Here is a 23,980-nt window from a genome sequence, read left to right on the forward strand (position 1 = left end):
AAAGAAGCATTACGGACAGGAAGGCAATCCATGTCCAGAATCCATGTCTATTTTAGTGAAGTTGAATCTCTGCCCCATCTATGATAGAAGGGGTCCAATGTAATCAAACTGCCACCAGGTGGATGACTATCACCCATGGGATTGGTGCAGTACTGTGGCCTTAGTATCGGTCTCAGCTCTTGACAGATTAGGCACTTGTCAGTAGTGCATGCCAGCCTTAGGAAGGGGACGTCTATGTTGTTGAGCCCATTCAAAGCCTCTGGCCCTGCCACCAATGCTGTATTGTTCATGGGCGCAGTGAGCAAGCACTAGGGTAGCTGGGGAATGAGGTTGATTGACACCCACGGAGTACATTATTTTTTGCCCACTGGATTAATAAGAGCCTCCTCTGCTGTGGATGACCTTTACTGGACATTGACATGGGACACAAATATCTTCACAGTGTGTGACCATTCCCAGGTCCATCCACATACCTCTTCCCAGACTTCCTTATCACCAGACTTTCAATCCTGTTTCCTCCTAGTCCTTGGATAACCGAACCATCAGCCCATGAATCAGTATAGATCTGTAGCTGTGGTCATCTCTCATTCAGACATACTGGACAACCAGATGTACTCTCAGACTTCTGCTCACAGGGAGGATTTTATTTCACCATTGTCCTTCAGGTCCACCCCTGGTGCTGCAGATGTCCACTTTTGGGTGGAACCAACAATATGCAGACCTATCTATAAAGCAGGCTTGATTTTGTTTTGTTTTGTTTTTTCTTTTTTGGCCAGCTAGTTGTTAGAGCACCTCAGGTCAGAGGTATGGATTGAGTTGATACTGGGTCTGAGCCACGTGTTCAAGGACACTTTATGTTGCAGACCAGCTCAAGCAAGCTAAGTCTATTGTATACCATTTCCATTGACTGCTGCTGTGCATGCTCAAGTTTATGACTAAGTGGGTCCTACAACACCCAAATCATGATGGGAAGCTCAGGCTATATGATCACCTAATCTCCCTTGGTTAGACATTCAGTCTCTACCAAGGTGCAAAAGGAGAAGAGTTATCTTCTGAAGAGGGCAAAGATTTGCTCCAAAATCCTAGGGGTCTGCCCTGTGATTCTCCTACTGGTGCTTGACAGAAGCTCCATGCTGTGTCCCTGTATGCCTGGACACTTAGTATCATTAGCTCTGTTGGATCATACGACCTAAATGGCAGAGCAGCTTATACTTTACCTTAAATTCACAACAGGGCCTTCGTGAGTGATTTCCTACTCAAAATTGGTAGTCTTACGGGTGACTCTCTAGGTTGGTTGAAGTAGCACACTCAAATATAGTATATGTTTGCCTTTAAAATCCAAAAAGGCCTACTTAGCATCATACCTCTTTTTTCATGGTAACATACTGTGAGATGAAGCAATATGGCTTTCATCTTGGGGGTTCATCATGCTCTAAGCCCCCAGAAACTCTGTTGCAGTTACGTTTTGTAGGATTTATCTTTCACCCTCTAGTTCTTACGAGTCTTACTAAGGTACCTAAGTACTTACTACTTCCTGCTCATCGTATCCAGTCAGCATAATTTTGTCAATGTAGTGGATCAGTGTGATGTTTGTGGAATATCATGATGCTCTAGGTCTCTATGAACTATATCACGACAGAGCAGGAGAACTGATGAAGCCTTGAGGCAAGAATTTGAAGGTATATTGTGACCCTTCCAGGTAAAAGCAAACTGCCTCTTGTGTTCCTTGCAATTTGATATGGAGCAAAAGGCATTATAACAGCGTAACAAGTGCCAAGGGCATACTCATTTGCTCCAGTAAGATACTGCATCTGGGATAGCAGCTGCAATTGGAATCACTACTTGGTTAAGGTGTGAACCTGATAGTCCCTAGTCATTTTCTAAGATCCATCTGTTTTCTGCACAGGCCAAAGTGGTGTGTTAAGTGGTGATGTTAAAGGTATCACCACCCTCACTTTCAAGTCTTTGATGATGGCATTAATCTCTGCAATTTCCCCAGAGTTATTGCTTCTAGTTTCTTGATAGAAAGGGGAAGTTCCAGGGGCTTTTCATTATCCCTTCCTACCATAATGAGCCTTTAACTAATGGGTCAGAGAATAATATTGGAATCCTTTCAGTTGCTAATTATGTCTATTCCAATTATATACATTCAGGAAGTAGGGAAATAACCACACTGGACCAACTGGGTCTACTGTAATTTGGACCTGAGCTAAGCTATCACCTCACTGTAAGCCTTCATTTTGACTGGTGAGCCATAGTGGTGTTTTGGGCTCCCAGGAATTAGAATTAATTTAGAGGTAGAATTAATTTAGAGGTAGTACCTAGTAAATGCCAAATGGTCTAGATTTTTTTTTTTCCTCTCATGAACAGTCACTCTAGCAAATAATTATAGACACCTAGGAAAATGGAGGAAGATTTATGGTATGTACCTTCAAGGGGATCTATCCTCCTGTAGTTAAGGGGCCCTGGTCTGTGAATTGACTTAGGTCTGGAATCTGGATGAGAGGCTGTAACTCTTCATTGTGCCTATTCAAGTCAGGTTTTGGCTACCAGAGTTTCTCCTGTGTAGATCAAGCAATGTTCTATCAATAGTTGGCTGCCCATAGGATTTCATTCATGGAGGTGCATCAACCACCAAACATCTCTGTGTGCCAAGGCATTTTGACTACTCACATGTCCCTGCTGCCCTTTATGATAGATGTCCCACCTTGTCTTGGCAGTTGGCTTCTGCTACTGTGGAAGTGCATCATCACCACTGAAATGAGAGAGCCCGTTTCAACAGCAGTGAGAAACAACAAGATTGTAAATTCATCTATCTTGGTAATTTAGCATTTTGCACAATTAAAATTTGTGCTTGACTTTTAGCAGTATTATCCTCCTAACTACAAGAAATAAGAGATTTTAAAAGGCTACTATCAAAGCTTTCTGGTTCTCAGGGCCATGATTTGAGCTGGGAATCAAAGGACCTGAGCTTGTCATTTTCTTCCCTAAGTGCTGAAGTGCATTAAAAAAAACTCCATCCCACACCACAGTCCTTATGGTCATCATTACTGCCATAAGAGTCAATGTAGGAGCACTTTAGGTTCCTAAGGTAGTGCTTCAGCAGGTACTTCATCACAGTCTACGAGAGGTGGTAGCTCGGTTAATTGTCATTCCACTGCATGCAAAGGATTACACACAGCCTTCCATTTCCCCTTAGCAAGGAGCTTGGCATTGTGTTCAAGCCCAAGGATGTAACCAAACAAATCCCCAAACCCCATCTTTGTGGGTCTGTCTCCTAGGACCACTCCGTTACTGGTATCAGTTCTATATTGGTCATGGGCCATTTAGGTGACAGAAATCACATGGAAATCAAACGGGGAAAGTTTAATATAAAGAATTATTTAACAAGGGATTGAAGTAATGGGAGGATTGGCTGGTAAGCAATAAAGAGAGCTCTAAAGGATATAGGAATATCAGATACAGGGAGCCACCACTACCCTCCTGGGCTGACATCCAGACCTCATGGGAGAGGGTGTGGCCAAGGCTGAATGGCAGAGAAGTTCACTGAGGCTGTGAAGCATCCAAAGGGGTGCTGGGGCAGGAGAAGCTCCTTCATAGGAGGAGCCATGCCAGTGGCACTCCACCAGGGAACTGCATGCACCACTGGAGTTGGGCATTGCAGAAGCTGCGTGTGCTACAGGAACCTGGTGCTGCAGAACCTGGTGCATGCATACTGCAGGAGCCTGCCTAGAGGAGGACCCCAGAACCTGGAAGAGAAACCCTTCTTCCTTCTCCAGGGTCCCTCCAGCACCCTATCCTGACAAAGCTTAACATCTTGCCAGGTGACAAAGAAGAAACGTTTACAGGGTCCAGATTCATTATTTCATGGAAGACAGTGAAGGATGAATTTGGAGCTGAGAGGTCATAAATCGTTAAGTGGTATCATACCTGGTCATATCATGTTGAATTTTTAATTTTGATGTCAAAGTCATCAATCTTCCTTTTGTTTTTTATGTCCTATTTCAGAAATAAGTTTGTATGTCTGTGCGTGTGCATGTGTGTGTGCATGTAGATATTTAATCCATTTGGCATTCATTGTGTATAGTGTAAGGTGATGATTTAATCTAATTCAAATAGACCCAACTTTTTCCTTAATTTGAAAAGCTACATATATCATATATAAATTTATGTATGTAAATATGTTTCTCTAGTCTCTTCTGTTCCATTCATCTATTTATTTATTCCTTTACCCAAGATAAATTTTCCTGTCTGAACAAAAAGACTTGGATTAGGACTTTACAAAAGTCTGAAGAGTGTCTTGCCATTTATAGGAAGAAAAAAAAGACTGTTAATAGAGAATGGTGTTCTTAAGTGAAACAAATAGAAATAAGTGCTTTGAAGTTTCTTTGGATTAATCTCTGTCCTGGTTTTTCACTTGTTAGTGAATACTGTCTGGTAGCAATGCCCTCTCTCCTGGCTCTCTCACCTAATCAGTAACTCTAGAACCCATATTACGAGGTTGCTCATTGACCAGAGGCAAGGCCTAGGTTGTAGAAATGCAAATCAAGGGCCTCCCTGGTGGCGCAGTGGTTGAGAGTCCGCCTGCTGATGCAGGGGACACTGGGTTCTTGCCCCAGTCAGGTGTGTCCGCAACAGGAGAGGCCACAACAGTGAGAGGCCCACATACCGCAAAACAAAAACAAAAAGCAAATCAACTCTTATGTTTTAAAATTCAGGGCCAAACCCTACTTCATCTGGGACAACAACATGTACTCATCTCAGTTCTTCCATGCTATCTTCACAATACAGATAGTAAAATTTAGATAAAAGGCTTAATGGAATTTAGAATCATTTTTATTCATTCAAATGCTCATAGAAATAAAACTTGGAAAAAGGATATATGATTACCAGTCAGGTCTGAATGGGATTCTGGATGGAGCCATTTTAACTTGAAAACCTGAAAGTTGAACATTTTCTGCCACATTGGGTAGGAAGACATGGTCAATTCTTTTTTTGTGTTTAATAGGTACCTGCAATATAAATATTAAGTAGATACTGGAGCCTTTTAAAAAGATGGTGAATAATTCTTGTTATAGCATCATTACAAGTCACTGTTATTAATAAGACCAAGGTCATTGGTTCAGTCTGGGTTAGGCCATTTAGTGTGCCTTCTTGTACATATTTTGCCTCTTGTTATAAAGGGAACTGGTCAGGAATGAATCCATCAATGGAAAGCCATTTCCAGCTAAGGAAGGAAAGATATCCCATATTTGGAGTAATCAATAAATTCTTTAATGTTTTATCATTTGTGTTGGTGCAGTGCTACTTTTTAAAAGAAAATCATTGGTGTTCTTATATCTCAGCCATGTATAAACTCCTCTCAATCTGTATTTATCTCACTTGTCTCATAGGCCTTATTTCAGAAGTCAGACCTTAGATAGATTTGAAGAGGCCCCAACTAATTTTGTGGCTTTCCTGGACCTCAGCCTTTTTGCTCGGGGTCTCTATACTGTACGCAAGCCAATGGGCCCACAAGACACTTCCTTATTTATTAGAGTTTATTTAGTAGGGTAAAGTGGCCAACAATTAGTCTTAGACCATCACCCTTCTAAATCTCTAAAACCTAGTGGATGTCCACTAATGTAGTTAGCTACTTAGCAGCTTTCGCAACCATAAGAGTTGTGATCAGCAACCTGCCCCACTGCAGGAACATTTGCTTTGGGGAGTGAAATGGGGATGGAGTGAATCTTAAAAGCCTTGTGGTCCCATACAAATCAACAGAATGTTGCTTCCTTTTGGAAAGGGCTTTGCAGAAACAAATAGACATATAGTAGAACTTCACCTTTTGCTGAAAGATGACTGCACAGAGATTGGTGGGCCAAGCAAAAGGTGGGTATTGATAATGTGGCCCTACTTGGTCAAGGATCTCAATTGGGTATGTTCCTGACCTGCTTCTTCCCTCTCTGTGTGTCTCCCCTTAACTGTGTCTAAAAATACTGCAACAAACTTTTGGTCCACTAACTAGACCATCAGTTTCAAAAGAGGCCTTAGGATGGCATATTTTCTCTGACAGAATGATTATATTTTTTCCTCTTAATTTTTCTCAAGGTAAGAGGGGAGGAACTGTTAAATGTGTTGACTAGATATAAAAACCTCTGGAGGGGATTCTGAAAAACAGTGGAGCAAAGAGTGTAATACTTATTACACTCAGAGAAGGCAGTGGAAGAGGATGCAAATAGTGTTTTACATAAGCTAAGAGCTGAAATATTAAAAAAAAAATCTTCAAATATATGCTATACTTCAAACTAATCTGCATTCCAAGAATTTCTTTGGAGGGTAGATTTCTCACGTGTTTTAAGATGACTTCTGAAATTCTTTATTTCTGCTCTGCCAAGGAACTCAGATAAAGGCTCTGATGCTGCTAGTTAATTATTGTAGATAATCAAAAAAAAAAATTCAGAGACAGAACACGGCAATGTGTTGGTACTGACTTTCATACCCATTTACTGAACTGTAATTGAGTGAGAGCTTTTGGACTTAATTGTTTCAACATCAGAATTTTATTACTGAGGAGTGATGTCATCAAGATGGCAGAGTAGGAAGCCCTAGACCCTCCTTCCCACATAAACACACTGATTCAGCAACAATTCATGGACAAATTCCCTTTGTGAGAAATCCAGAATTTTATTTTCTAACACCCAACCACTGAGATAAGGTCCTGATACACAATTTTTTTTTTTTTTTTTTTCTGGTACGTGGGCCTCTCACTGTTGTGGCCTCTCCCGTTGCAGAGCACAGGCTCCGGACGCTCAGGCTCAGTGGCCATGGCTCACAGGCCCAGCCGCTCCGCGGCATGTGGGATCTTCCTGGACCGGGGCACGAACCCGTGTTCCCTGCATCGGCAGGCGGACTCTCAACCACTGCGCCACCAGGGAAGCCCCGATACACAATTTTTTAATGTAAGTTTGAAGTGACCCTAAATCCATAATTTCATATTTACATTTTTCATTGTTTCATATACATAATCAAATTTATCATTACTTACAGTCTTTGGCCTTTGAATCCTTCTTGTTATTTTACTGCCCATGAGATGAGTCTTTAAAAGGTGTTACTGGCTGTATCTGGATGATGTGGAAGCAGAACTTAGGGAGTAGTGAGCCAGGGATATAAGGCCTATAATGTGAAAAATGTTAAATTGTATCTCTGGTTACAATGTACAGGCCTAGATTTAATTCATAAAATTTTAGAGCTTAAAATGGGCCTCTGATCCAGCTTCATCAGTTCTGAGTGAACATGTCAAAACCTGGATGGAGTCTTTTGCCTGAGGGTCCATGACCAAGTGAAAGAGAAAGAGATGATGGGTTACTTGGACTTGTGGGTAGAAGTGGACAGACTGAGATACTCACATTAATAGAACTTGGTAATTAATTAGATTTACAGGGTGAGGAAGAATAGCTCTCAGATTTCTGGCTCAACTGGTTAGATGTTAATTTTATTTTATGGTGGATTTTATGATGATGGCACATACATGCTCAACAAGTCATTGTTGGTTATTAGATCAGAAGGATAGATGTGTGGGAAACATGAGTGTGTAGAGAGGAAGCAGACAAAGATTAGCTCAAGACCCCTGAGAAGACAGAAGCCCATGGGATGCTGTTAACAGCAACTGTCCCAAGGAAGAAAGGGGGCACCTTTTCCATTTTAACAGGAGGGAAGGAGAAGCAGCTGAGTATAGATGTAGGTAGGCTGGGGACAAGAAGTAGAGGGAGTTCCCATCTGATAGGGGAGGAGGACAGTGTCTGAAAGTCTGAAGAGACCAGGAAGATTTAAAATAGTTGCTGCATTATAATAACTTTAAATAGAATATAATCTATAAACACATTGAATCACTATGTTGTACACCTGAATCTAATATGATACTGTAAATCAACTATACTTCAATTAAAAATAAATGAAATAAAATAAAACAGCTGCTGTGAAGAGGAGGCGAGAGTGAGCTGACCCTACCCTTGGCTCCAGGGGAGAACATGTGAGCTGGGCCTAAGCCTACCAGGCATCTCAGTCTCTGGCTTCAGTGATTTGTTCAAAATTGGTCACATGACCTGAGTCAGCCTAGTCAGAGCTCGATTGCTTTTAACTGTCCCTTCTCCACACCCCACTCCTGCCATGTGAGCTTGAACAGAGGATGGAAGCTACAGGGGTGGCAGCCATCTTGCTTCCCAAGGGGCTCCACTTCCTGTCTGCTCTCAGACTGCTCAGGGCCCAGAGATGCAGAGAGAAATCAGTCCTCAAGAAATAGTTCAAACCTTGATCGCACCCATATGGATCAATGGAATGGAATAGAGAGCCCAGAAATAAACCCACACATCTATGATCAATTAATCTTTGACAAAGGAGGCAAGAATATACAATGGAGAAAAGACAGTCTTTTCAGCAAGTGGTGGGAGAGCTGGGCAGCTACATGTAACTCAATGAAGTTATTAGAACACTCCCTTACACCATACACAAAAATAAACTCAAAATGGCTTAAAGACTTAAATATAAGACATGACAACATAAAACTCCTAGAAGAGAACATAGCCGAACATTCTCTGACATAAATTGTAGCAATGTTTTCTTAGGTCAGACTCCCAAGGCAATAGAAATAAAAGCAAAAATAAACAAATGGGACCTAATCAAACTTTAAGCTTTTGCACAGCAAAGGAAACCATAAACAAAACAAAAAGACAACCTACGGACTGGAGAAAATATTTGCAAACGATGCGATTGACAAGGGCTTAATTTCCAAAATGTACAAACAGCTCATACAACTCAATAACAAAAAAACAACCCAGGGCTTCCCTGGTGGCGCAGTGGTTGAGAGTCCGCCTGCAGATGCAGGGGACGTGGGTTCGTGCCCCGGTCCGGGAAGATCCCACATGCCGCGGAGCGGCTGGGCCCATGAGCCATGGCCGCTGAGCCTGCGCGTCTGGAGCCTGTGCTCCGCAACGGGAGAGGCCACAACAGTGAGAGGCCCGTGTACCGCAAACAAAACAAAAAACAAACAAACAAACAAAAATAACCCAACCCAATCAAAAAATGGGCAGAAGACTTAAATAGACATTTCTCCAAAGAAGACGTACAGATGGCCAGCAGGCACATGAAAAGATACTCAACATGGCTAATTATTAGAAAAATGCAAATCAAAACTACGAGGTATCACCTCATACCAGTCAGAATGGCCACCATCAAAAAGTCTACAAATAATAAATGCTGGAGAGCGTGTGGAGAAAAGGGAGCCCTCCTACACTGTTGGTGGGAATGTAAATTGGTATAGCCAGTATAGAAAACAGTATGGAAGATCCTTAAAAAGCTAAAAAATAGTTGCCATATGATCCAGCAATCCCACTCCTGGGCATATATCCAGAGAAAACTATAATTCGAAAAGACACATGCACCCCAACGTTCATAGCAGCACTATTTACAATAGAGAAGACGTGGAAGCAACCTAAGTGTCCATCAACAGATGAATGGATAAAGAAGACGTGAGATACACATGCACACACACACACACACAATGAAATACTACTCAGCTATTAAAAAAGGATGAAGTATAGCCATTTGCAGCAACGTGGATGGACCTAGAGATTATCATACTAAGTAAGTCAAAGACAAATATGATATCACTTATATATGGAATCTAAAATATGATACAAATGAACTTCTTTACAAACCAGAAATAGACCCACAGACGTAGAAAACAAATTTCTGCTTGCCAAAGGGGAAAGGTGGGGGGGGAGAGGTAAATTAGGAGTTTGAGATTAGTAGATACTAACTACTGTATATAAAATAGATAAACAAAGAAGTCCTACTGTATAACACAGGGAACTATATTCAATATCTTGTAATAAACTAAGGCAAAAGAATATGAAAAAGAATATATATATACACATATGTATATATATATGTATATATCTGAATCAATTTGCTGTACACCAGAAACTAACACAACATTGTAAATCAATAAAAATTCAAAAAATAAAAACAAGCCTTGATCAAGCCAGCTTAAGCCAATCTATCTCTGAACATTTCAGTTTTGTAAGCCAATTGATTCCATTTTTTTCCTTAAGCATTTTGAGAGTAACTGAACTAGAACAAATTGTAATTTCTCAGGAGTTACAAGATCCTAAGGGGAATCCATGTTAATGCTAAGTAAAGAGAACTTGCCCCTTAATTCTGCTTCTGCTGGGAAGCAGGGAGGCTGCTGTGACCACCTCTACAGAAAGGAGAGAGACCTGGGTCACCTCACGCTTCTGGCTAGACATCTGAGAAAGGAGTGGTAATGGCTGACTTTTACCTTTTAGCACCAATAGTATAGGTAATATCTGGCTGTCCTCTAGTGCTTGGTACTAAATTTAGACAGGTATGACCTCTGATGAATCTACACTCTGGAAAGGGAATGTTGCCTGCCATTCCAGTAAATGAAGAATGTTGCCTGCCATCAAGCCATCAGCTACTGCAGTTCTGCTCCCCTCAGTGTGCCCTGAGGGGAATTTAGGATGGAGAAAAACAGGAAACATTCTGTGCTCTGGAAGCTGGCCCTAGATGGTTAAGATGCATACCTAGGGAATAATTTCAATGAGCCCAGACTCTTGCATCTTCCCATACATAGAAAAGGACTAAAATCATTAACTTGTTTTTTTTGTGATTAGCAGTAATCTTATGATGTTCAACCACATGGTTTGTTTTTCAGCAAAACTCCTCTATATCCTGGATCCTTCTCTACCTCTTCAGAGCAGTTCCTCAGAGCTATCTGAGAGGCTGTCTCCTGGGCTACAGTCCTTAGTAAGCTCCCCAAGTAAAACTTAATTTGCAGCTTTTAGGTTGTGCATTTTTCTTCAGTAGACAACATGTAGAAAGTCCTAAGCAAACCCCCTCCCGTCGCTGCAGGAGACAGATAGGGGCTGAGACTTGGGAGTAACTTCTACCTCTGCTTCCTGAAAGAGAGGCTTCTCTTTTACTCCTGCCGTGTCCCCAGTCCTGGGAATTAGGGTTCCCCCCACCTGCCTCCTGCCCCACTCTGGTCCTTCTTTGTAAATGTGCAGGTCTTAGAGGACACAGATGGCAGTTTGAGAGGACATGTTAACTCAGAAAGGAATTTAAAAGATGCTTGGCTGGGCTGGAGGCAGAGGGGAAAGGGAGAAACAAAAAACCCCAGCGAGAGTGGAGAGGAGAGTGCAAGGACAGAACCACTCAGGGTGGGTGGTCAAAATAGGGCCCTTGGGCGCTCTTGATTTGCTTCCTCTCTGGACCTGGGCTGGGGTGGGGGACGCCAGCCCCACGGTCAGGGCCCAGGCAGCAGGCACCGGCAGGCAGGAGCACCCTGGGGCTTTACCAACAAGCCCAGCCTTGTTCTTAGAAAACCCAAACTATCTTGACCTTTGAAAAGAATCTTTCTGCCTCTGACAGGCTATGTTTTCTCACATCATTCACACTATAAGTAGCCAAAAGGAAACACATAAAGGAGGACACACATATATGCAAGTGTAATAACCAACATTTGCTCAATGACCTAGTGCTACTACACTCTGTGGCAGACACACATTGTTTCACTGAGTCCTCAGAATACACCTTTGAGGTGGGTATTTTTCAGAGAGGTGAATTAACCTGTCCAAGGTCACACAGCTAGCAGTGACAGAGGAAGGATTTGAACCTTAGCTGTCTTACCCCAAAGTCCATACCCTCACCCACCAGCTATGCTATGGAACAGAAAGGAGGAGCTTGGCTGACCTTAACAATAGGCTGATCGTGGCTACTGATTGGGTAATATTTTTGATAGATCTAGAAGAGAACCTGGAATTTATTTAGTCCTCATCTTATAGGGGAAGAAGTTAGTTTAGAGACATCCCGGAGTCTGGCCTCTTTGCTATTTGCTGGCTGCACTGTCCGGAGTGCTGTTTTGATTGCCATTTCCATAATACTCCTCAAGCCCCTAGGACCCAAGAATCATGATGTACTTTCTGAATAACATCTGAGAAATGTGGTCATTAATATCCTATCGGGGAGGAAGAAATTTTCCTCTACCTTCTAGGTTCTTCTGGCTGGTCTAAGAATTGAATTGACATGAGGTGGATTAACACGAGAAAAGCAGACAAAAGTTTAATAACATGTATACATGGGAGAGACTGAGGAAAACTGAGTTACTTGCCAACGTTACCGAAGCTCTCAACTTAAATACCATCCTCAGCTAAAGACAGAAGAGGATGATGAGGATGGGGGAAAGTCAGCTATGGGAGGTTACCAGGAAAAGCACAATAAACAAGGGTAAGACTGTTACACAGATTTGTCTTTTCCATAGATAAATTTCTAGAGATTTGGTCATCCTCCTCTTCCTCGTACTGAAGAGGGAGACACCCTTACAACTGTAAACAGTTTTTACAAAGGGCAACTTCTTTCCGATGTCTGCTTTTTCTCAGAGACAACCAGCTTAAAACAATATGCCAAAGAGACATATTAGGGTGGCAAACTCTACTCCTCTATAGGACCAAGGTGTTAAGATGCTTCAAAATCTAGTGAACTACACAATGTTCTTTAGTTGACATATTTCAACTGGAACCAGTTTTTATGATTGAAACTTTTTAGTAGAGCCTATCAGTACTCCAAGGTGAACTGAAGTAGAAAGTTCTGACTGCAACCGAGGATGAAGGTTTATTCATTCATTCAACAAACATGGAGCACCCACTCAATAACCACTGGTTTGTTATCGTTAGTCCCTGGGGCCCTCCTTCAATCCCAACCCTGGACCCTGAGAGCTTAGAGAGAGAAAGGGTATCCTTACCGCCTGGTGAGCTCCTCTGGGCAGAGGATCTCTCAGTGTCACTAAGCTGACTTTGTAGCTCTTCCATCCACTGGAAAGCATCCAGCTCCATGCTACGCTCGTGGGCAAGCCGGCTTCTCATCTGAAGGGAAAAGTGCTTGGGAAGCAGAGATGCTTCTTGGTGCACACTTTTGTCAGTTCACTGTGAGGGGTGGGTTGGGGTATTACTATGGAGAGTGTGGGTCCCAGGCTACCCCAGGAATACAAGTCTTCGTGAAATCCTGGTCAGGCTGAACTCAGCCTTCTGAAAATCAGGAGCTCCAGGAAGCCCAAGAACTTAATCAGAGAGGGACAGAGGCAGCCCTTGGAACCCTTTATTACCTTATAATAGCCAGAAGTTTACTCACAAAAGTCATATCTTTTATGTTTATTTTATTAGAGGGGAAGTGGGGAGGGGGGAGGAACCAGTTCACCTTGTAGGCCAAGCCATGCATCTACCCCAAGAACCTGTGGGAGCCCCGGGATGGCTTCAAGCAAAGATGTGATCTCTCTTCCAGATCTCTATGCTGAGTTCAACTCATCACGTGCAGGGAATGCTCTGAGCACTGTCTCCAGGCCTGACACAGGGCCCACAACCAGAGGCTAACTTTGTGTTTGCTCTCCCCTTGCAACCCTTACCCAGAGTCCCCTGGCCAGAGAGTCGCTAGGTCCAAAGCGTGCCTTATCTGCATAGATCACAGGCATTTTTTTCTTTTTTAATTTATTTTTATCATCTCCTAATTGTTTTTAATTATAAAAAAAGTAATAGTGTAATGGGTTGAATAGTGTCCCCCACAAAGTGTCAACCTGGAACCTCAAAATGTGACTTTATTTGGAAAATAGAGTCTTTGTAGATGTGATTAAATTAAGATGAAGTCATACTGGATTAAAGGGTGGGCCCTAAATCCAATGTTGATGACCTTACAAAAAGTGAAGCAAGTATAAACACAGGGAGAGAGAGAGACAGGGAAGGGGGCCAGGACTGAAGAGCTGTAGCTGCACGCGGAGGGACGCGGGGGATGGCAGGCAGCCCCCAGCAGCTAGGAGAGCCATGGAACAGGTCCTGCCAGAGTCTCCTGTAGGGACCCACACCTTGATTTCAGACTCTGGCCTCCTGAACTGTGAGAGGATACATTTTTTATCCTTTTTTTTTGTCATTTATTTTTGTAAAATTCTCCTTACTGATCTCCTTGAGCACTTGAAACACTTGCAATCATTTAAACTTCTGATTTCTGTTTCCTAATATCTCTGGTGAATGAACTGACTTATTCATTCAATGAATATGTGTGAAGTACCTACCCCAGAAGGTGCTCAGTTTTTTTTGTTTTTTGTTTTTTCCCTTTGTGTTGAATTTCATTCTGTGGTCTCCTTTGTTGGGACTTGCATTAGTCCGCATGTACACTATATTATTTCCTCCCTTTTTTTTTTGCTGTGGGGTTTTTTTTTTTTTTTTTTTTTTGCGGTACGTGGGCCTCTCACTGTTGTGGCCTCTCCCGTTGCGGAGCACAGGCTCCGGACGCGCAGGCTCAGCGGCCATGGCTTACGCGCCCAGCCGCTCCGTGGGACGTGGGATCTTCCCGGACCGGGGCACGAACCCGTGTCCCCTACATCGGCAGGCAGACTCCCAACCACTGTGCCACCAGGGAAGCCCCAACTGTGGGGTATATTTAAGAATAACATATTGGGTCTGGAAACCACTTTGCCTTTCCTTTTTTATTTCTGTAGTTCCAGAAACACCATGAATAAAATTCCCTTATAATAGCTTCCATAATACTTGCTGCTTTTCCAGATTATTCATCGAGATTTTCCAAAAGATCCCTCCTAGTTCAAAGATTAGAGCCAGGTAGAAATATGTTTTTCAAGTGGCTTACAAAGACGCCAAGATTCTGGGCCTCGTGGCAGTCAAGCCATCATCTTTTGTCACAAGCAGCCTGAACAATCACCCAGGTATAGATATTTCCATTTCCCTGCTGTTCCTGGGAGTGCCAAAGGTGAGGAACACCGCTCTGGAGGCATGAGAGGCATGGAAAAGACAGGGGAAGAATCAAACAGCTGTGGCTGGTACACCCTGATTTACTACCTCTCACTGGAGTTACCTGTCAGAGTTCTCTCTGAATTTTCTTCTGCTGGAGCTGGCCCAGTTTAGAAGTCATCTTGGACTCTTCAGTAAGGAGCTGCAGGTGCTGTTCTTTTTGCTCCACATCCTCCAAAAGCTTCTCCATGCTAGAGGTTTTCATTAAATCCACCTGCTGCCGGTGGCGAGCTTCCTGGGTCACTCTGTGTTCTAATTCTTTCAGCAATTGTGCCTATGGCAGGAAAAGGCCAAAGGAAATAAAGGCACAGAGTCTTTCTTCTCAGCAGAGGGCAGGGGATGAGAGGTTGGCCAACACAACTGTCCCCTCCATTAGCGCCCAGGGGCAGAACTGTGTGAAGTATTCCTGGGCTCAGGGTACCACAGCCCAGCTGCTCTATCCTGTCCTGTGCCAGCCAGTAGCAAGACCAAATAGTCATATCTACCACAACCTGCATTTTCCCTGTCACTCCGCCTTTATCACGCAATAGCAATGGAAGGGCTGAACCTGGAGACACAGGGTGATGCAATACGTACAGTGAGTGGGGAAGGGAGGTGCTAATCTTGTCTCTGTTTCGACTTCCAAAATAGCCCTGAGGAAGCCAGATTCTAGATGGTTGGAAAAGGAAAAGAGTAGTAATAATTGGTTCTGTTCTGAAATTTTTCTAATCAACAGTCACTAGAAGGTCGATCCTTAATTATAATATTAATAATGATGATTAATATTTGTAGGGTGACTTTATATAATTATACATCATGACTCACTGGCACACAATAATGGAAGAATTAGGGTCCAAAAGGAACAAATTATATTTTATGTTTTAAAATATGCCCAGCTTTTCTCGGCTGTTATTTGAACTCAGCTGTTCTCTCTCTAAACGTAGGGTCTCTGTTTCATTCATGCTCAGAGGGTTGGCACAGTTATTAAGAGCTTAGACTTAAAAAGCCTTTATTTTGGTGCCAGGCCCTATAGAGCATCAGTAACTTCTGAAATTAAGACTTAGTGTGGGTCATCAGGAAAGGAAACCAAGACTCTCTGCTTGGGGCATAACGCTGATGGCAGGGCCACACTCATGGAAAACATGCTTGGAGCGTGAAAGGAATGTGTTAGAGGCAGAGACCCAGACCCCAAGATACCCTCTGGGTAAAAAAGATCCTCAGAGAAACACACAGAACAATCTTAGTTATGAGCTATATTTCACTATTTTAGCCAAATATGAATAAGAACAAAAGCCTTTTGGCCACTGCCCCGGTTTCTGGGCTGGAAAGAAGGCAGAAGGGAAGACAGGGTCCAGGCCATCTTTCACCAGTAGTGCCGTCTGCTTGGCTTCACACTGTGTTCCTCTGGTGACTGCTACAGGCAACGGAGTGCCACGTATGGTCGCCAGAGCGTGTTCAAAGAGAGGGAGGAAGAGGGGTTCTGAGCTCAGACACCTGGCTCTCCTGCTACTTGCATATCCTCACGTTGTCTGCCTCAGCCCTGGCCAGGGCCTGCCTTAGAGCCAATAGCTGTTGACAAAATAAAAGCACTTCTTGTTCTGCCATTAGTTTGATGTTCAAACACTCTTTTTTACTTTGCATAGCTTCCTGTGAACATCCCAAACACAGTAAGGTAGGATATAAGTTTCCTTTCCGTATTTTCAGCTTCCCAAGGAGTCTCTAAACCACTTAATCATCCATCGTTCTTTAAAATTTCTGGTAGAACACAGCTCCTGCTGGCCACTGCTTCCTTGATTTCAGTTAAGAACAGTGTGACAGATCAGAGTAAATAAAGACTTTCAGAAACAGTAAGTAAAAGTTTCCAAACCACTATTGATATGTGCTCTGGTTTCAATTTTCCTTAAAGCAGATTTTCCACTTATTGTTCCTTCATTTTCCTCAGATCATCATGCTTGAAACTCAAGGATTTGCAGTGTTTTGACAAAGCTTGCCCGCTCCATCTTTTCCCTTCCCTTGTGCTAAACTCTGATCTGTTCTCTCATTTGCTTCTTTGCCATTTGCTTCTGGCTCTTTCCTATTTCTCCCCAGGCTCTGCTCTTGCCCGTTCCCAGGAAAACTTGCTACCTGACACCAGCACAGCAGCTGCAGCCAAGGAGGCCAGTGCCACCCCCTCCCCCTGCTGGGCCGGGCCTCCCTCCCCCAGCGCTCTCACCTTCTCAGCCCTGCTCAGCTGGCCCCGGAAGTGCGCCTGCTGCACCGCCAGCCTCCAGTGGCCCAGGCTTCTCATTTTGCACACCAGGGCGGCCAGGCTGCAGTTGTCCTGCTCCAAGGCCAGCAGCTGCTCCTGCTTAGAAAAGCCTTTCAGAAAAGGCTGCCCCCAGCACTTTTCTCAGGAAGGACATGAATCCTGACATCAGAAACATGCCTTCCAGAAGATGAGACAATTGTGCAGTGAGACCCAGTGCCCTTTTCAAATGCCTGACACAAGGATTTCTCAGGGAAACAGGACAGGAATGCAAACAGAGTGAGCAGTGGGGTCAGACGCTAGGATGAAATGCTGATACCCCACTCAAAATGAGATCACATACTATGGCTGGATTTTCTTTCATTTCTTCGTCAGGTCTGGTGGAGCCCCATTTCTTCTTTAGGCCTTTCTTTCGTATTGTCAGTCCCTTCTGTTCTTACTTCACCGATGAGCTCACACACTTTCTGGATCAAATTAAGCTGATTCTCATCCAGCTTCTGCAAATTGCAGGCTCAAGTTCAGGAAGGTCAGCTGAGGAAGAGTCACTTTGCCCCCTAAAACCCAACTTTCAGAAATAATATCACATGAAAACAACATCCACCCAGACAATTACTCCATCGGGTATTGTCTGGAAGCCTCACTAGCGGCCCCTTTAGTGTTGTCTTCAACCCGCAGGGCTTCATCACCCGCACATCTCAGAGCCTGTGGTTGTCAGAGGCCGAGACAAGCTGAGCAGGTAGAAGAATGGGAGGTCGCAGGCGGAAAACCAAACCACCCCCCAGCCACCCGCCCCCACTGCCCCATACACAAAGGGTTACTTGGGAATTTGAACCTAGGGATTTTTGCTATCAGTTTGACCCAGCAGAACCTGACCAGGTAAGACATTGTCCATGAGCCACTAACAAGGAACTCCATTAAAAATAGATAAATTAAGGGCTTCCCTGGTGGTGCAGTGGTTGAGAGTCCGCCTGCCGATGCAGGGGACATGGGTTCGTGCCCCGGTCTGGGAGGATCCCACATGCCGCGGAGCGGCTGGGCCCGTGAGCCATGGCCGCTGAGCCTGCGCGTCTGGAACCTGTGCTCCACAACGGGAGAGGCCACAACAATGAGAAACCCGCGTACTGCAAAAAAATATAATAATAAATAAATAAAAATAAAATAAAATAAAATAAAAATAGACAAATTAGAGGAAGGAATCAAGCTGGCTGCCTTCCTCTTTAGGCTCCAACAGAAATCTCATTGTGAAACAGCCCGTTCCGAATGTCTATGGCTAACAGCTTATGGTGAAATAGCTCGCTCATCAGTAAGTACAACTTGGAGACCCAGCATCCTTGGGTGAGGGGTGACTGTGGGATATCCTTTCACCTCTAAACCACTTCCCGGGAGAGGAAACAGGAGGTTAGTGCCGGGGAGCCACAGCAGGAAGCCTGGCTACTGGCCACACAGCAAAAGCTTCACCATCTTCTTGGGACCCTGGGGTAAAACAGCGATTCCCCTACCTTCAGGGGCTTGTGGAACTCACTGAGCCTGAGAGAAGTGGAGAATTTCCTTTTTGTCTAGGAATCTGGCAGAAACTAAAAAGAACCTAAGACATTTTCCAACAATTTGACACCCGAAAGATGGCTTAGTAAATTCTAGACTTCACTGTCTGCTCACCTCTCTCCTGCAGCACCAGGCCCAATGCATGTTGGTTTGAATACCTTAATATTTGTAAGCATTTGTGTTTTGTGGACACTTCACAGTAAGGAGAAAGGTCCATTCCTCTCTGGAATAACCAGACCAAGGCAGAGCATCAGTGGAAACTCCTCTCAATGGACCAACTCCAGGGACCATCCTGGAATCCTTTGGGGGAAGGGAGTAAGGGAAGGACCCAAATGGGGCTGGCTCTGAGGAACATCTAATAGCAGAGAAGGGGGCAGGTCTGGGGGAAGCCATGGACTTGGGGGTGGTAGGTTTGTACTGAAATTCTCACTTGTAGGGCAGGGGGACCAGGCTCCACAATAGCCCATTTTAGGCATGGGTCTCCATCTTACAGCTGCTCAGACAACATAAGACAGTGACAGGCTTCCACAGTGCTGTGGGCACATGGGAACCCCCTCACTCCTCTTCTGCCTGGACCTTTACTGACAGGTCAGCAGCTCCCTGACACCAGATGTGAGAGAAAGGCTGATGGGCATTTTGAAGGTTGTAAAATCTCTGAAAGCTGATTCAGATTCTGAATCTGCCCAGTGAGCTTCCAGGAGGCGGCTGTTGCTACCTACACTTACACTGGGGTTTGGCCTGGCCCAGGGCACTGTGCTCTCCTGTTTTGGATGGTCATTCAATAGACAAAACAGTGACATAAACTGTTGGGGTTTGGGAGAAGAAACTCCCCCTTCCCTCAACAGCAATCAGATGGCAACATGGCAGTAGAGTGAGGAAAACTGCAAATATCTAAGTTATTTAAAATTCAGTGTCTCTTTTGGGAAAATAATGACCACTCATTGCTGACTCATTCTCTGCAGTGAAAGCCTGGAGCTGGAGAATTCTTGGGCCCAACAATCTCTTGCTGTCACAAAGCTCACTCTGTTATTGATCTCTCCGTACAGCCACCGCGGGGGTCAGGTACACCCGGGTCCCCACAGGACTGCCCAGACATCCGACCCAGGTCACTTACTTTGATGTGCAAACATGTCACAAACAAAGCTTGAACTAATGCTTCATATTCTTCTTGGACTTCTTTTCGAATTTGCTTTTTGAGATCCAGAGTCTCCTCCTCCCAATCCGTGAGTCGAGTCAGAGCAGTGACTTCCATGATCATATTGTGACTGAGCTCTGCAATCTAGTAGCAGAAATTTTGTTTTAATGGAAAATAATTCAGGAATTCCACACGGCCACTGCAAAAAGAGTCCTTTGTATCAATATATCAATGTTGAATTGGTATTCTACTTTGAACTTAATGAAGAAGGTGAATATCCTGTTGTGCAAGTGTGGGCAGAAGAAGCTAAAGTTGGCTTAAGGGTCCCAGAACAGTTCCAGACACATAGTAGGTGCTCGATAAATGGCTGCTGAATGAATGAACCCAGAAGAGATGCTACTTAAGTACTTTGGAGAAAATACTTCAACTGTCTTGGCTTCCATTTCCAAACTGGCCTCCCCATGACACCTTAGCCTATATACCTCCTCCTCAGAAGGCACATTGGCCTCAAAAGAAAACAAACACCCCCCCCCCCCAAAAAAAAAACAGAAAGAAAAAACAAAGCAATAAAAAAATAACAAAAGTCACCAAAAAACTAAGAAAAAAAAGCCCTCATTGCTTAAAAAGTACAGGCACACTCCTTGGATGTCTCTGCAGTGGACCAGTCATTGATGGGATTTCTATAGGAAGGGGCACAAGAAAATGACACCAGGATGTCCCATGTCTGACTACTGCTGAGATTGTGGATTTGAGAAATGGAGAACTTTTTTAGTAATAACTGACCTACCTGACCAGCCTTGTCTTCAGGTGGCCTCTGACCTCTTCGTATAATGTCTAATTCCTAAAGAGGAGAAAGCAGTGCATACCCAAACTCAAATATTTATTCAGTGCACCATGCTCCAGACAGCCCTTATCTGTGTTATTCGTGCTTCTTTTTGAGATCCTCAGGCTCCACCTGGAGCTAGGACTGTGCTTGTTGCTCCACTGAACTTTAGGACGGGATCTCATTTTAAGGAAGTCTCATCAGTGAGACCCATGATGTGCATCCTAAAGACAGAGTTCATTCAAGGATCCTAGCTTCTTTGCTGAACCAGGAACAGCACAAAGTCCCTTGGGCTTGCTGAGGGTGGGAAGGTCAGCTATGGATCTTCCCCTGGGGGCCAGCTGCCTTACTGCTTACCTCTTATATTCCCCACTAGACCCCTCCAAAGCATACAACCCAGTGTTGCTGGGGCCATCACCTTCCCAGCTGAGAAGACCAGAGCCCAAGGAAATGAGCCAATGAGAAGAAAACGTTGGAGAGGGCCATCTACCCTCAATTCTTGCATAAGAACACCTCCCTGCACCAGTCTGCACCGTGTTTTATTTCCTCTTTGGAGTGATTCCTGGGCCTCCCTCCCCACACCTTCCCCAATGCACTTCTTGTCTGTCTGGGAACATACTTGCTCTTTCTGGCAGAGCTTCTGCCTAGCATGCTCCAATACATGCTCTTAACACATGGAGTAGCTCTCGAAGTTGCTGCATTCTTTGGCCATCACATCACAACCCAGGGAAAGGAGGCAGGTCTCGAGGTGGTCTTTCCTGAAAGTGATCTGAAAAGGGGCATTGCTCACAGCAGCTCCCCCAGGCAGCCCCACCACACCAGAGCTCAAGGCACATGTTACCTTGGCTCACAGATCCACTTCCATTTCTCCTCCATGGAAAAACATCAGCTCTGTAGCCTTGAAAGTCTCTCTTTCAGGTCTGCTCTTAACATTTGCAGGGCCAGGGACAAGAGTACAAACGGATGCCCACGTTCCACGTGTCTAAGTGTTCTATATATTTAAAGGTTATAAATCAAACTATTAAAATGAAAATGTTTAATTCTCCTACTTTGAAAAACAGACCTTCAAAGGGACTCGGGAGGCCAGGTTTGATTTTTATCATCCTTGGACTACTCTGAGTTCTATGCTGAGATATGGTCAGGGAGAGCTAGTCTCCAACCCATAGTTTACAGTTTGACCCCCTTTGCTTCCTCCCTTTGACCTCACATCACACGGGTGGGAGGGGGGCTTGCATGCATATAAGCAGACACCCTGGCTGTCCACACCCCTGCACAGCTGTCCTTGTCTACCCCACAGGCCAGGGTGTGCTCACGGGTGGTGAGGCCCATTCTCTCTCTGGGGAGGATGATCTGGGGAAGGGCCAGGAATTCCAGTGCCCAGGTATCCGGAGCACGGTCCAGAAGGAAGGCCAGGGATCGGAGTGGGCACGTCCCCTTGGCCGTAGGGAAGGGTGGGGCTGGAGCAGAGCCAGAGGGGCCTCTGAAGTGGGGCCTCTGACAGGGGCACTTCTTGCCTTGGTCAAAGGGCCATAGTTCTCCCTCTCTAGGCAGTCCCATTCCATCCCTTTCTCTAGGCTGCTGGGCACCCTTTCTGAAGAGGTGGTCTTTAAGGAACAGAGGAAAAGTCCAACCGTCCAAGGCAGACTTAGGTTTAGACTCCAAGAGAAATGGGAGCCAATATGTGGAAGGTAGGGCAGATCTACCTGACTAGGACCTGCACGTCCATGGGAGTGCTTGTGTGTCTCTGTGTGTCTGTATCAGCGAGTGTGTCTGTGTGCATTTGTGTGTGTGTGTCTATATTCATAAATGCATGTCTGTGTGTGTTTCTCTGTGTGTCTGTACCTCTCTGTGTATGTCTCTCTCCGTGAGTGTTTGTATAGGTCTCTATAGGTCTGTATGTGTCCCTCAACACGTATCAGTGAGTGTGTTTGTGTGTGTATCTGGCAGTCCTATGGGGCCCACTCCAAGATTCAGCCTGCTCAGTTGATGAGCTTTATCTGTGACACTTCCAGGGTCTGGACGGCTCTAGGCTCACTGGAAGTTTGCTGCACAAACTAGGTTCTCCTTCCAGCCTGGGGTGATTCCCCTGGCTCTGATTTGATTGTCCTGGTGACACTGTCCTATCAGTGCAACCTCTGTGCCACTGACCTCCAGAGAGGGCCCAGACACGCTTTGCCAGGTCAGGCAAACTAGCGGAGATGGCAAATACTGATAAAAACCCAGTACTGATGGAGTGAGGAAAGTGGCTCGCTCACCACTGCTGACAGGAGGAGAAGTCAGTGTAGTACTTTGGAGGGCAGACCAGCAGTGGCTGTGAAAGGGTTTTAAAATATTCATGCTCTTTGATCCAGTAACTCCTCTTCCAGGAATTTATTTTTAGAGAATAATAAAAGTTATACACAAAAATATATGTTAACAGATGTTCTTTAGAGTAGCCCTTCCAATAGAAAAGAAAAATGGAAACAACCTAAGGTACTTAATGATGGAAAACAGGTTGAATACGTCTTATTCATCTATAGGATGAAACACTAAACAGCCACCAAAAACTGTGCTGTGGATGTATGTTTATTGACAAGGAAACATGTTTATAACATATAGTCAAGTGAAAAAAGTACACTACAACAAAAAGGCATATAGAATAATCTTATTTTGTTAAAAAAAAGTGCATGAATTTTTAAAAGTTATAAATAAAATTTGGAAGGAAAGACACCAAAACAATAATAGTGGCTATCAATGAGGGTAAGATTATGAGTGTATTTTCTAATACATCATATTTCTATTTTCTAATATAATCATAAAATGTATATATAATTATAATAATTATATATAAAAATGTATGCCTAAATAAAATGTATATACTAATTTAAAAATAGTAAAGCTTCGGTAAAGGTTATCAACTATAGCAGCTTGGCAGGATGCACTCAAGACATGCATAATGGAAACAGTAATGAAAACCTCTGCTCATGGGGGATTTTATGAGCAGGAGCCAGGCAGTCAGGGGAGGCGCTCAGCCTCCCACCCTCACTCTCCAGGGCCTCCTCAAGGGGTTCCCTCAGAGGAGGTGGGTGAGGGCAATCCATCCTGGTCCTGGAAAGTGAGCAGTAGGACAGCCAGAGTCCACTGCTGACACCAAGGCAAAGGACACCAAGATTCCATCCCCTGGACCTTTACTTCTTTATGGTGAAAGGGCCAAGGCTACATGAATTAGTATTGACAAAGAGAGCACTTCCCAGACTGAGTGCATTGAAAGCCTGAAGCCTTGAGAAGTCATGAGACCACATTGGGGCCATCAAGGTGTGGCTGGTGACCTCATCCAGGTGGGCCAGGCCCAGTGCTTGGAGTCAGCCACAGTGACTCACCCCTCTCTGTCCTGAACAGCAGTGCCCAAACTTGAGCATGCCAACAGG

The 23,980-nt window shown here is 44.3% G+C and overlaps 1 protein-coding gene across 1 annotated transcript in view; it reads right to left on the minus strand.

The window, feature by feature from the left end:
* Positions 1-2,295: 2,295 nt before the first annotated feature.
* Positions 2,296-23,980, minus strand: part of LOC101276400 (coiled-coil domain-containing protein 162-like) — a 37,856-nt gene continuing 16,171 nt past the window's right edge. Inside the window, 12 exon segments of the mRNA XM_033418714.2 lie at positions 2,296-2,755; positions 4,891-5,012; positions 7,028-7,155; positions 12,800-12,920; positions 14,914-15,123; positions 16,323-16,475; positions 17,041-17,172; positions 17,417-17,476; positions 17,478-17,570; positions 19,730-19,894; positions 20,538-20,591; positions 21,193-21,342. Coding sequence (XP_033274605.1) covers positions 2,731-2,755; positions 4,891-5,012; positions 7,028-7,155; positions 12,800-12,920; positions 14,914-15,123; positions 16,323-16,475; positions 17,041-17,172; positions 17,417-17,476; positions 17,478-17,570; positions 19,730-19,894; positions 20,538-20,591; positions 21,193-21,342 — 1,413 coding nt within the window. The 3' untranslated portion in view covers positions 2,296-2,730.

Source organism: Orcinus orca, chromosome 12 (assembly GCF_937001465.1).
Source record: "Orcinus orca chromosome 12, mOrcOrc1.1, whole genome shotgun sequence".
NCBI lineage: Eukaryota > Metazoa > Chordata > Mammalia > Artiodactyla > Delphinidae > Orcinus > Orcinus orca.